The sequence below is a fragment of the Tubulanus polymorphus genome, chromosome 12, assembly GCF_964204645.1.
Source record: "Tubulanus polymorphus chromosome 12, tnTubPoly1.2, whole genome shotgun sequence".
Taxonomy (NCBI): domain Eukaryota; kingdom Metazoa; phylum Nemertea; class Palaeonemertea; order Tubulaniformes; family Tubulanidae; genus Tubulanus; species Tubulanus polymorphus.
The window spans coordinates 3,465,938-3,479,337 of NC_134036.1; the positions used below are offsets into that span (position 1 = coordinate 3,465,938).

Consider the following 13,400-nt stretch of genomic DNA (forward strand, 5'->3'; position numbering starts at 1 on the left):
TTTCAAATCAGTCGGTTAGGAATTCCCAGGAATTCCTCGATTCTGTTCTGGATAGTCGAAACTCTCAATTTGGTGAAGACCTTCCCCAGGAATCCTCAATACCATTGGGTGAATGTCTTCCTGGACTGATCCTCAATTTGGTCAGAAGAATCGCCTAAGATCTTCAAATCAGTCGGAATTCCTCAATTCTGTTCAGGATCTTTCAAACTCTCAATTTGGTCCAGGCGAAAATCTTCCATTGGGCGAAGGTCTTCCTTCCAATTTGGTCAGAAGAAGGTCCTCCCTCCCCAGTTATCCTTAATTCATTTGGGTGAAGATTTTCGAGGAGGTATGCACCAATCGGAAGATCTTCCTCTCACGACCCAGAGGGGAGGAGAGCAGCGAAGTAGAACAGCTTGGTTTTATTAAGGAGAAACCTAAACAGAGGGAGGAGAGACACCTGTTGAATACTCGTTACCGGGTTCTAAAGGGCACCTGTTTTTCTCGCCCTCTCCGGGGCACCTGTGACCGTTTCCTAGCAGTCCCGGTTTAAGGGCACCTGTTCCTCGAGATCGGGGCACCTGTGACTCGACTCGAATGCCAGGAATTTACGCACAGCCGAGCGCCGAGCGCATCACCACAGGTGCCATTTCCAGGATGCGGGAAAGAAACGCGCGCGTATAGGTCATCAGGGAAAAAAACAACACCACTTTTTCTACATTACAAAACATGATAGGGGCGATATCGTCGCCTTGGAGAAACCCGCCATCAGGGCGAAGCAATGATTTCGAAACCCTACACTACACGCCTACGGAATATAGTCAGCCTCATTCATTATCAGAGTCCTATTCATTCCATGCCCCTTCATCGCTCTCACGCTGAACCAATTTCATCCCAACGCATTCGTTATGAAGTATCTCTTATGACAGGCAGGTGGCCGCGGGCGAACGACTGATAATCCTTCGAAATATCGCAGTAATCGCGCGTCGAAATATCATTAATATATCGAATATTGCCGATATATATTTTTGTCAGCGGGTAGCCACCTGGGCTGTCTAATTTATCCTCAACGCTCGAGTCTTTAGACAAATCGACTAATCCGTATTTTACACCCAGCGATCATAACAATATCGCTACTTCATGAAATCATTTCGTAGATAAATCATTATCGGATGAATAAAATTTCGTCGCGTAAAAATTTTCCAAACGACGTAAAATCGAAAATACATCCAGGGAGTGTTCGACTTATTAGACGGCTAATTATAATATGCAAATTACGTCGTACCTTTTGTTGAGGCGATATACAGTGAAATTAATACAGCACAATGGCTTGGCTCTCGCGCGCGCTCTCTCTCTCTCTGACGGAGCTCGGGATTGATTTGCATTTGAATGGAATGTAAGCGAATTTACCTCAGTCTACATGGATGGATGGATGGACCCTTCAATAAATGATGGCTACCCCTTAAATCCCCTTACAATATCATCGAATCGCCTTCTAGCATTAACATCTTTCCGCTTCAATTTTCCTTTTATCATATCAAATCAATGGTACAGTATCCAGTGAAGTCATAGGGCAATTTCAGAGTCAGCTATCATTTTTGAAAGCGTCTAAGTTCAAATCTAAACTGAAGGGAACATCTTCGATAGAAAATCTATACTTAGGCTTAAAAAATTGCTTCATGATGAGGTCGAAGTTGACCCGACCGGACGCCTATCTACCCTGTACGTAACTTTTTTACATAAATTCACGATTAAGCTAACCATAACAGGTCGGGCAGCCATTGAACTGAACTGATTTTGAATTTTATCGCAGGAGAAAATTATTTTTAGGAACTAATTTATTTTTAGGAGAAAAAAAGGATGGATTTCTAGCCTTAAAATTCATATATGCGAGTTCATTAAAGTTCGTTCCGCTATCATCTTTGAATCTTTGAAAATTAGATACAATATTCTCATCGATTCGAAAGTTGCCAATTCGCGACGGAAAGATGTCGACAACAAGTTTTTAAACCTGAGTATATAGATATATACTGCGGGTATACATAAAATGCTATGGTAAAATACACAATACAATATACAACGACGCACAATACAATGCACAATACAACAGCTGTTACTGAAAAGCTCTCTTCTATATATATACATATCACACACACGTATTGAACAAAATCGATCATCTGAACTTGTTCCCCTCCCCTCTCTCTCTCTCTCCTCTCTCCCGTTCTCTGTCGACATCGACGGCCGTGCCAGCGAAAAATCATTTATACTCGACGCCTCGAACACGTATCGGCGGTCGGCCATTTTATATTTAGCGCATCGTGGCGATTTGTTATAGAAAGAAATGCTGATTTTGAATATGTCGAATTTAACATATTTGGGATGGGCATATTCTGCTCGTCGCTACACAAATTTTTACCGGGCTGCCAACCTTTGAAATGTGCTGTCAGTGACTAGTTGAATTTTTTTCAGTACCGTTTCAACGAAATATGACGAACTAAAATTTTCAAATTAATCAGTAATCAACAGTAAGACCCTCAGTAAAAACATCTTTCATATTGCTGTATGAATCAGTACTTTTCGTCAAAAATAGTAACAAAAAGTGAAAGTCAGGAACGGTGTTGGCAGCTCTGCTTCAGGTATAGACAATTCACTCATTCAAAACGAACTGATTCTAACTCACGACCCAGGAACTGGATCCAGCTTTGTAAATCGTAACCGGCAATGATTCTATTTACGAACTGAAATTGTGACTTTGATTGAAATCTATAAAAAAAATAAAAACATCAGCTGTAATCAGATGAGAACTCGTCGCGCAGGTTTGCCAGCTGAGAATCTCGCTCGTTAGTCAGCTGGTTCAAGTCCTCCAGTTTTTCGCCGGCACATATGGCCCGAACGATGGGGGGATTCCCCGGCTGATTTGACCACCTGTATTACGAGTATTTCGACACCTGTTTTTACTCAGCTGCCAGTGTCAACGGGAGCCTCCGGTGCGCGCGGGAGATCAGCTGTGTACACCGCGAACCCTGCTGTGGCTTGAGAGAGATCTAGATTCTCACTTGATCTGAAGCATTGCCTGTTGAACTGGGCGCCAAGCAGGATCCCAAAGACTGACTGACCACTAGGAGCCAAACGCATGAACCTTGGATTAATGAGAAACCAGTGAAAGACTGAAAGGCTGACTGACTGACTGCTACCACCAGGAGCCAAACGCATGAACCCTGGATTGATGAGAGACCAGTGAAAGACTGACTGACTGACTGCTACCACCGGGACCCTGCGTCAATAAAACAAGAACTCGCAAGACCGATATACCTAAACAGGCCACCATTCTGATCTTAATCCAGTTTTTTGAAGGAACCCGTTTTATTTCGATAATACCGCGGCCACGTGCGCGCCGCCACGGAGCCGAGATGTTTTCATACCTATAAATTATTATTGTAGGCCCTCGAAACCGACGAAACGAAACCATATCGGCCGCAGATGGGAAAACATTTGAATTTGTTATTAAAGAACTTCAAAAGATCGAAAATAGACTAAGTAGCGAGTTGGCTGATCTAAACCAACACGCCCGAACCCCGTAGTAAAAAAACCCTGTCTCTCTCTTGAAGGATGCGTGCCCGGTGTAACGTATATCTTTACTATGATAACAAACGCATAACCTGGGCTCTTACGGCTTTCCCAATTTACAACAAGGCAATGTATCGATTAAGAAATAGAAATACAGGGATTTGTGGTAAAATTTGTCAAATTCCGTGAATTTATATATATATATACACACATATACAGAAAATATGGAAAACTGAAAAGGAAACATCTGGTCGTTGATGAATGGGGGAAAAAGAGGTACTTGACTTGGTACAGGTGATAGTAGGATGTTCACGACAAGAGTACCCCTTCAATAGATACACACAACATACACACCACGTCATACATCGCAAGAAAAAAAAAAAATCTATATTCGAAAAACACAACTCCACGAAAAAAAAAATACTACCATTTTATGCGATATTTACGAGGAATTTATGACGCGGGCAATAAAATTTCAGATGAAATTCCCGTCGTCGAAGTATATACGGGCGCGAGTGGGCAAGCTGTTACCGCCTCGTCGGGCGGTTTGGAATAGGATCATAATTTTTTTATAGAAAGTAGTCGCCGTTGTTTGCGTCGTTTTAACTATGTAAATATATTCAAATTCGCGACGAAATCATAATTCCTCGTTAATACCAATTCAGTCTTTAAAGCATACGGTTGATAGTGATAATTTTAATATGTACATTTTATACAAAGCGGGCAAAGTAGAAAAAATTAAAAACAATTCAGTCCGAGAGGTCAACTGCGAATTTGAGGTGTTCGAAGTCAATACCAGATCCCCAGATTTGTGGGAAAGACTCGAATGAAAAAATCCGATAATGGCCTGGTCAGTATTTACCTATTCAGTCAATAGACTTAAAAAAAGTAAACCAGAATCTAGAGACTTTTTTGCCCAGTTAGAAAGAATTAGAAAATTCGTCGCGCGTTTACCTGTAACTGCGGAGGTCTCGAGAAATAAAACATGGCAGAGTTTTATTTACAACAGAAATTTCAGTTTTTGCATCCACACTAATTCCCCTGATTGCGGAAAGCAGAATTCTCGAAGTTCGTCGGCGAAATTCTCTCGAAAAGTTCCTAAAAATCCTTTCTACGGCGATAACAAATTTTCTGGCGATCGTAAACTTGTGAAGTCTAAAATTTTCCCAAAGATGAATTCTTCAATTCAATTCACCTGCAGTGAAATCTCGAGTGCCCTGCGGGGAATGCCGGTGACTACTCTACAGGGGCCTACACACTCAACTATAATAGCCTATGTAAGAGTATCACTCAATTCTATAGAATTACAGCTAGGATAATTAATCCTCAGCGGCCAGTGCGTACTTAGAACAATTGTGGAAGCTTTCGGAAGCGTGACGACCAGCGCGTGTGGACAGATGTTCCCGCTCGGGTAGTCTATTGTTCAAAACTCACGAGCTGTGAAAACCGCGTTTACCGCGACTACTAGTGATGATGGTCAATGGATCAGAGTTAATTACTCGAATGATTAACATACAAAATAGTGAATTTATCGAATTTTTTTTTCTCCGACTTTTCAGACAATCCAGATGAATTTACTCAAAGTCTTCTTCCACTTGTTACTAGTTTCGTGGTCAGACGGCCATGAATCTAATGAATCTATCCGCAAATATACACTTGTATCCCAAACGAGAAGATCCTCCCGAAACTTGAGACAAATTTCGATGAATTTAAATTTCGCCAGCGTCGAAATCCCGGAAATGATCCCAGAAATTGTATCTCGACGAGTTCCTGGAAATCGACAAAAACGGTGTCGAATTTATCCGCCTAATTAGCCGTGAGAACTTGAGCACACACGAGCATGTGCACAGGTGGTGGCCCTGTAACTGTTGTTCGCTGCTCGGGGTCTTCGCAGATGTCTATAGTGAAATGGCATGTGTTCCGTTTTACCGGCAGGGGAAAAAAATTATTACGCGCACACACCCGCTCGCAACTTAGCATCTCCGGAAGGTACAGATGTCAATCCGGATTTCAACCAGCATATTCAAACAGTACCGGATAAAATCCGATAGAGTCACGCGAAATATTGTTCTAGTTAACCAAGAACGAATACCGTGGTAATATTTTGGTATTAATTGACCCTATGTCTATTCATTGAAGCTTTTAAGCAAATGGCAATGGCATCAGAATTTACCGAGCTTTACGAGGTTAAGCAAGCGCAACTCGTTTACACTGGCCAATCTTTAAACACTTAAGCGTCATCAATTCAGAGTCCTTATCAATTTTCTGACGAAACCCATTTCCCTGTGAGGATGTTGCCTCAGCAATCGGACCACTTTACCCATTTTTCAATGGATATCAGTAGGAAAATAATATTAATTTTGACAGAATCGCCATCTTTGCCTGAAGCAAAGGGAGGAATTCGCATAAAATATTTTCTTCATCTATTTTCGACCGTCCAAAAACATGAAATCCAACATCTAAACTTTGATCTATCGGTAATCAGTGTTAGTGGGTCGTACATGTGCTCCACCCCGGATATCTCGATCATCGCGAAGGATAACGTTATCAAATTTTTTGTAGGCCGATAATCTGCTAAACACTTGTCTCATACCCGTCTTTCTGAGCAGCAGCTAACCGTATTACGCCTAGTCTAAACCTATATCGAATTCCGCACATGAATGGACTTTCTCAAAGCATAAAGCAGACATGGAACACGATTTTGGTGTTCTTAGATTCGAGTTCTCAGAAAATCGTCCGATGCTTCAGTCAATCTCAAGCACTATTCTCAAGCACTATATCAGAAACAAGTTGAATTTTTTTTCAGAAACATTTCATTGAAATATGAAAGAAAGTGTTCAAATTAATCAGTAATCAACAGTAAGACCCTCAGCAGTAACATCTTTGATATTTCTGTTCAAATTAATCAGTAATCAACAGTAATACCCTTAGTAACGTCTTTGATATTTCTGTTCAAATTAATCAGTAATCAACAGTAAGACCCTCAGCAACATCTTTGATATTTCTGTTCAAATTAATCAGTAATCAACAGTAAGACCCTCGGTAACATCTTTCATATTTCTGTTCAAATTAATCAGTAATCAACAGTAAGACCCTCAGCAACATCTTTAATATTTCTGTTCAAATTAATCAGTAATCAACAGTAAGACCCTCAGTGACATCTTTCATATTTCTGCTCAAATTAATCAGTAATCAACAGTAAGACCCTCAGTAACATCTTTGATATTTCTGTACGCATCAAACAAATCACGTCTTACTCATAATTTCCAGGAGAAAATCAGGAACGGTTGGCAGCTCCGACTATTGGGGCCAAATCAACAAACCACGGACATGCGCCGAGTTGCATCGTTTTTAGAAAGTCGAGATCTTGTTCCGAGCTCATAACATCATCATCCTGGCGCTTCAGTCAACGACAAGAGACGTTTAATCAGCTTCGATATTTACCGAACTTTTATATCGAAAATTAGACTATTTGCGATCGTTTTGAATGCGACATGTGTGCGTTGAATGGGTGATGTTTGCCGTCAAGGCAGCCGTTCAGTCGGTCCTGTTGTCAGACCGCGAGTTGTCTCAAATATCCGACCCTCTCTTTTATCGCACGTGTATTGAACAACTCAAACTCTCCCGCGTGCGCCAATATCATTGTTAAGTATAACTGTTGAATATGAAAGAATTAAATTTCAAGCCGCGAGTTCAATTTACATCTCTACAAACAAGCAAAGCATTGACACATTGGTTACGCTAACCTCTGTGTCCTGGGGTCCATAGATGGCTTTTGTCTAAGGAATTTAGATAATGCTTCGATGGTACATGATAAAATCTATCAAATTGAGATTACCCTGATTTTTTTTCCCTAGATTTTTTCCGAATTCCTGAGTTTTCCTCGCTTTTATGGTCAGTGACAACCTCGATGAGGGTTTGAACCAAATGACATTTTACACATTCGCACTCGCTAGAAAACTATGCACAAAATAAGACTCGTCCTAACTCGAGGATGCTACAGTACAATATCTCGCCCTCTAATAAAGCTAAAGAGGATCTACGCAAAGTTATCTGAAGGGCGGGAAAGAGTTTATGATATAAAGATTCATATACGGTACTTAGGATTCCAAAGAGATGAAAAAAACAAAAACAACCCCGCCTACCTGTCAATCAACCCACCTTTCCGTCTCCGTCTGCCCACCGCGTTTTATACGTAACGAAAACATTAATTCAAGCGGATCTTCCCTCGTTCGCGAGCGCGCCGCGATCTCTCGCAAGAAGAGATGTTATCATAAGAAATATCGCGATATTCACAAAACAAACACCCGCGCCGAGGGCGCCGAGACACTCGACGAGGCGTAACGCAAACCCGGGCGCACGCGCACGCGCGCCAGAGCAAACGAAAAACACGAAACGGGCAACGAAGAAACCCGAACAGGTAAAACGTATGAAACACACCTGTCTCAATAGGTACGAATCAACGTACGTAAACACCGGCGTGTTATTATTAGGTAATGAGTCTCAGTCTCTCCGGTTCCCGCGAAAAGAGCAGTCGAGCGTCCTTCGAGTTATAGAAAAAAAACCCTAACGTTCCGAATATCTATTTCAGGCTCAGTCAGTCTCCCGCTCGCTATCGGAAAAACAACCGAGGGTTATAAGGGTTCGTGCCCGGGAGGATGAGGAGATAAACGCAGTAAATTGTCTCAGTACTTGTTGATTTAAGACAGTTTATGGTGTTTGCTATTTGCGACGAGATCCCAGGCTGTTTGACAGAGGAGCAACGGCCTTATAGAGGCATTAAACCGGAGCATGTTGAGAGGTCCTTGCCCTAGAGGAAAACGCGGATATCGAATACCAGTAACAGGTGCTCTGTAATGTCAGTATTGGAATGACTGGTAAAACCGCATTAAATTGCAGCATTTCAGGAGGTTCCTGTGTCATATACAGAGAAAGGTGTAGATGAAACCTAGATAGATGAAGACTTCTCTATTAAGAGAGAGTCATCACTTAGACTGTGGAAGATGAAGACTTCTCTATGGCAAGAGTCCTCTATGGCAAGAGTCATCAGTATAAAGAGTCATCGGCTTGACTTAGAAAGATGTAGACTTCGCTATAGAGTCATTACTTTAACCGAGGAAGACGGAGACTTCTCTATAGAAAGAGCGATCGCTTTGACTGAGAAAAAGATTAAGAAACTACAGAAGGAGTCATCAGTTTGACTGAAAAAGATGAGGACTTCTCTAAAGAGTCATTACTTGAGTCTCTCATTGACTGACTGAAGCAGCCACCTTTTCGAATAAGAACGCCATCTATGGACCGGGTACGTAACCATCACCGACACTACCACCACCAACTAAAGCTAAAATTTCCTCCACCAATCGAATACCCGCCTATGCGTCACGTGACCCGGTAGTTACCTGTAACGGTTTCAGTTCGGCGTAGTCCATCTCCACGCCGTCGTTATCGGTCGGCTCGGATAATCTCATCGCCATGGCAATCGGCTGCAGAGCGTGTAGCGTTTCGCACATAATTAGTTCGCGTCGAGTCCGCTAGGTGGAGTTTCACTCCGACTTCAGTCGAAACGATCGACTTTTAGTTCGTAATATGTCCGCTAGGTGGAGTTTACTCAAAACAATTGCCGTTTATGAAACTCGTTGGTAAACGTCCGAATCAAACTGGTCGATCGAGGGCGCTGCGATCGATAGTTGATCCGATATTCTCGTCGATTTTCGATATAATTTTTCGATCGTTATCGATCGCGACTCACGCGACGACGATGACTAATTGCGTCGTCATAGCAACAACTACGAACGTAGAAAGTCTATAGTAGCGCGGCGTCTTTTTTTTGGTCGCCTTTATTTCTAGAAAGTCCAAAAGACAAATTTTCCGATTGTGAACAAAATTTTGGGAAAAAAAAACTAATAGATAAAAATAGGTCTCTGATTACCTAATACAGTTATGACGCACAAAATGAAAGCATTTGATAAATGTTTTTCTTACTCTTAAATGAAGGTGATTCAGGCCTATATTGAAGTGTAGTATTGACCAATACCTATTGACTCAAAATATCAACTAACCCCGACTATCATGAGCTTTGGTTTGTACCTAACAACTGTTTACACCCAGGTTTGAATAATACAAATGTAACTAGTTACCGTTTACACTCAAGTTTCAACCACAAAACGTACTGTATCGCTATTTACAAACACGTTACATCTATTGGAGTGACCACTTTAGACTAGCTTATCCTCTGACTATATTCCCTGACATGCACCTTGTTTTCCCTGACTTGAACTGCTAAGAATCCGATCGATTAACACAGTCAAATAACGTAAGACATAGACGCGCACTGTTTGACAATACCCGCGATCTAGCAATCTCAACTTATTTCCCAGACTTTTCCCCGATTTTGAACCTTTTCTACAAAATTCCCCGATTTCCAGTAAGTGATCCCTGATCTACAATTTACCTGACAGTCAGTCGCTGATACGTTACGTCCTGACAATAAAACCACACTAAGTCTTCATAACGACGGACCAGTGAGTGAAATGACTCCGCGCCGCGCCGCGTCGTCAGTATCGCGACCGCGAAACGTAATATTTCGCGAAAATGAAAATCTAGCGCTGTCCGCCGCGGCGTCGTCGTCGTTGGATATGACGGCATACGACGAACGAACGCATAAATTAATCAATAATAATATAGTTATTCTACAATAACGCCGTAGCGTCCGTCCCACGCAACGCCGCCGTGCGATATCATTTCAAATATACTCACGAAAAAAACATAATCACGATCGAGGAGAATTTATCGTCGTATCAGATAAAATATGACTCATCGTAATGAAATAAACTTGACTTCTTTTATTCTTACCCTTTATCCTATTCTACCTCTACCCTGTCGTAACAGGATATCTACGTATCAGTTATTCCAGGATATAAGGAGTTTTCTAGGAAAAAACTGCATAATCGGGGAAAAACAAAATCCCCTTCCTAACCGTACCGATTTTGGCCTAGTCTACTGTACATCTATAAACTAGACAAACTTTCTCGAAATTAAAGGAGTTTTTAAGGAGTTTCAAGCATTTCGCTTAAATTAAAAGAGTTTCATGCACCTTGAAAAGCATTTTACGTTAGGAAGGAGTTTTTAAGGAATCAAGGAGTCGTAGCAGCCCTCATGATACCTTAAACCCGGCCAATCCCGCCCAAAAACCACCCAAAATCTCTTCCAAAATCCTCGATGAACCCCAACCCTTTGCTTAATCTAAATCTATCATCCCGAATAGAGATAAAAGCAACATTATAGTATATGCAGCCGCCCTAAAATATTTCCACTTAGCGATTATAGCAAGGCCCCGAATTAACAGATAGGGGCACATTCACGAATGAAGTGTCCTTTAAATGTTCATTGTCTCTTTTATCTCTGTTCGACAGTTTTGAATTACTTAGTCCGACAGTTTTGAATTACTTAGTCCGATATAATCATCGACATTAGAGTACTACTAACATATACACATACAACACGTGACTCCGCGCTAGATCTGACCCGATTAAACACACACTAACAAACTACGATTCTGATAAAATATTCAACATCGATTTTATCATCATCATCGTGGCATACACAGCCCCTATATTCGATTCTCTCGTTTTACAAATCTAACATGGATTTTCGGAAATGTTTCCCGATGATTTATCGCGCGAAATAATCGTTTTAAAACGTGCGTTAGTTATAGGCAGAAAAATCCCATTTAGAAAACGATTCCGGTTTCAACTGCGCTGCGTCCACAAATCCTAACCCTATCAGTAACGCTTTGCGATCTCGATAATGAACTCATGCTCAATTCATCCCAAAACCGAGAAATCCTAGAAAGATCCCATACGTACACAGGTATGATATAGTTCAGGGAACGTTAAGCCTAATCCCTTTAGCAAACCTGGACCTAGAGCTCCGTATATAAACCTAGTTTTTAACAGTTCTAGATTTTGCGTACGACTAGAATCGAGGCTATTTTCGATATTCCGACTCTTCATCATAACCGTGGCCTGCGGTAATGGAGCCAACAGAATACTACCACGAAATCATCACCAAAAAATCGAATCCCCGAATCAAAGAACAAAAGCTATGAAAGCAAAATATCAAAACGCTAACGAAATGAGCAATAATCAACTGTCGAACAATTAAACGCCTATTATCGAATTTGCTACATGTTGTTTCCGATTCAGATTAACAGAAACACCTGTTATCAAACATGATTTAAACACCTGCTGATGACGATGCGAATGATAAAACCCGACGAAAAAGTATTGGTCAACGACAACTTCTAGTAATCGGCTAGTTAAACAGGGGTGCATGTTATCGCGAACAGTGTTTTAACGGTTTTACGTACCCACGGTAAAATCATACTCGTAACACGAACGCTCGGCGTGCGCGTCCTCGAACTCGGGATGTGCGAAATTTAAATTCCTCGCGTTTCGAAGGCGATCTATCTAGACTTCTTCCCTCGCGTGACGAAAATTCAGATGATTAAAAGTCTATACTACGTAAACGTCCCGATCAAATAAACAATAAGCCCTTCGCGCGCGTGAGTGATAGAGGCCCCGACAATACTCGCAACGCCGGGGACAGTCCTATTCGTCGCGATGCAGGGGCGGGCAGCATGTGCAACACATGCGGGCCGGTCCAATCGCTTCGACGAACGCGTCGGGAGGGAGGATAGGTGGTCATCACGACACGTGCCCCGTCGTTACAATAGCGTAGTGCACCAGCTGGACAGCTAGGCAAACATATATAACAAGTGTGCATTGTCATCGGGCGTGCGCATTGTGTGCGCCCTACGCCGAGCACACGCCTCACAAACAGCACCCTTACGCGTTTACCCCACACGAGAGACTTCGTTAACTTCGATCAACAAGTCGCGAGTAATTAATCGTTTGAAGGACGTCAAAAGATGATACGACCTCAAAACCGACCCAGTAAAAAAGAAATGTTCATGATTTCACTGAAAGCACCTGAATTCCCTGATGATACAAAATAACACTTTCATCCAACTTCTAAAGAATAGCGCGAAGTCTTTAATCTCAGCACTCAAGTCTGCATTGTCGGTGTCATATGGGTGTGATTAGCATGACCTTATAGTCCGAGCATCAGCTTATGTTGTCTTATACGGTAAGCCTTGATTAACTACGGACTAACTGGGACCGGTGGCAAAATTAGTCCGAAGTCCCAGTTAACGATAGGAAAGATAAGTTAGGAAATCCAAAAAGGTTGCGGCGTTAAGAATCTTACGTTGGGAAACAAAGGGTACAAGAAGCGGATAAGGGCGATAGGAAGACAAGTGAGGTAGAGAAAATAGGCGGAAAGTGGAAATGAAGGAATGAAGGGGTAGAGAGGGAGATGAGTGAGAGAAGAGAGGGGAGAGAGTCTGTGAAGCTAGAAGGACAGTTCTGTCTTGTCGACGATGACTATGTTGAATGGCTCTCTCAGCTGTATATGTTCTCACACTGCTGATATTCCACTCGAACGTTCAGATCAATTTTCGTGTATTTCTCTCGCAAACGATGATGAATTTATTTGCTCGATAAATATTAGCTGTTTAATTGAGGACGGGCGGAGAGCTCGACTCGCGTTGTCGTCGCGTGCGCGTGGCTAAAACCGAAAAACATACTCGCTAAAATTAGCTCAGGGTGTCAATAAATTATTATTGAGACCCGACGACCTTCTCATTCTCGATAACCTCAAAGATTCAGTAAAATTATAATTTGTTATTTTGATGGGGACCTTCTTTTTATCGATGAATTAAATGATTTAGGAAAAATGATTGATCAGTTAAATTGGTTAGAACCTCAAGTCAGGTCTTCCGAGGCACAACTTCC

At 41.8% G+C, this 13,400-nt stretch overlaps 1 protein-coding gene across 3 annotated transcripts in view; it reads right to left on the bottom strand.

The window, feature by feature from the left end:
• Positions 1-13,400, bottom strand: part of LOC141913896 (transcription factor 12-like) — a 78,160-nt gene that overhangs the window by 19,694 nt on the left and 45,066 nt on the right. Inside the window, exon 1 of one of the 3 annotated variants that reach the window (XM_074805085.1) lies at positions 11,915-12,114. The exons of 1 other annotated variant lie outside the window; for it this stretch is intronic. In XM_074805085.1, coding sequence (XP_074661186.1) covers positions 11,915-11,929 — 15 coding nt within the window. In that variant the 5' untranslated portion in view covers positions 11,930-12,114. Of the gene's footprint in view, positions 1-8,945; positions 9,008-11,914; positions 12,115-13,400 lie in introns of those variants that run through there. One more of the 3 variants, XM_074805084.1, reaches the window with a different exon arrangement.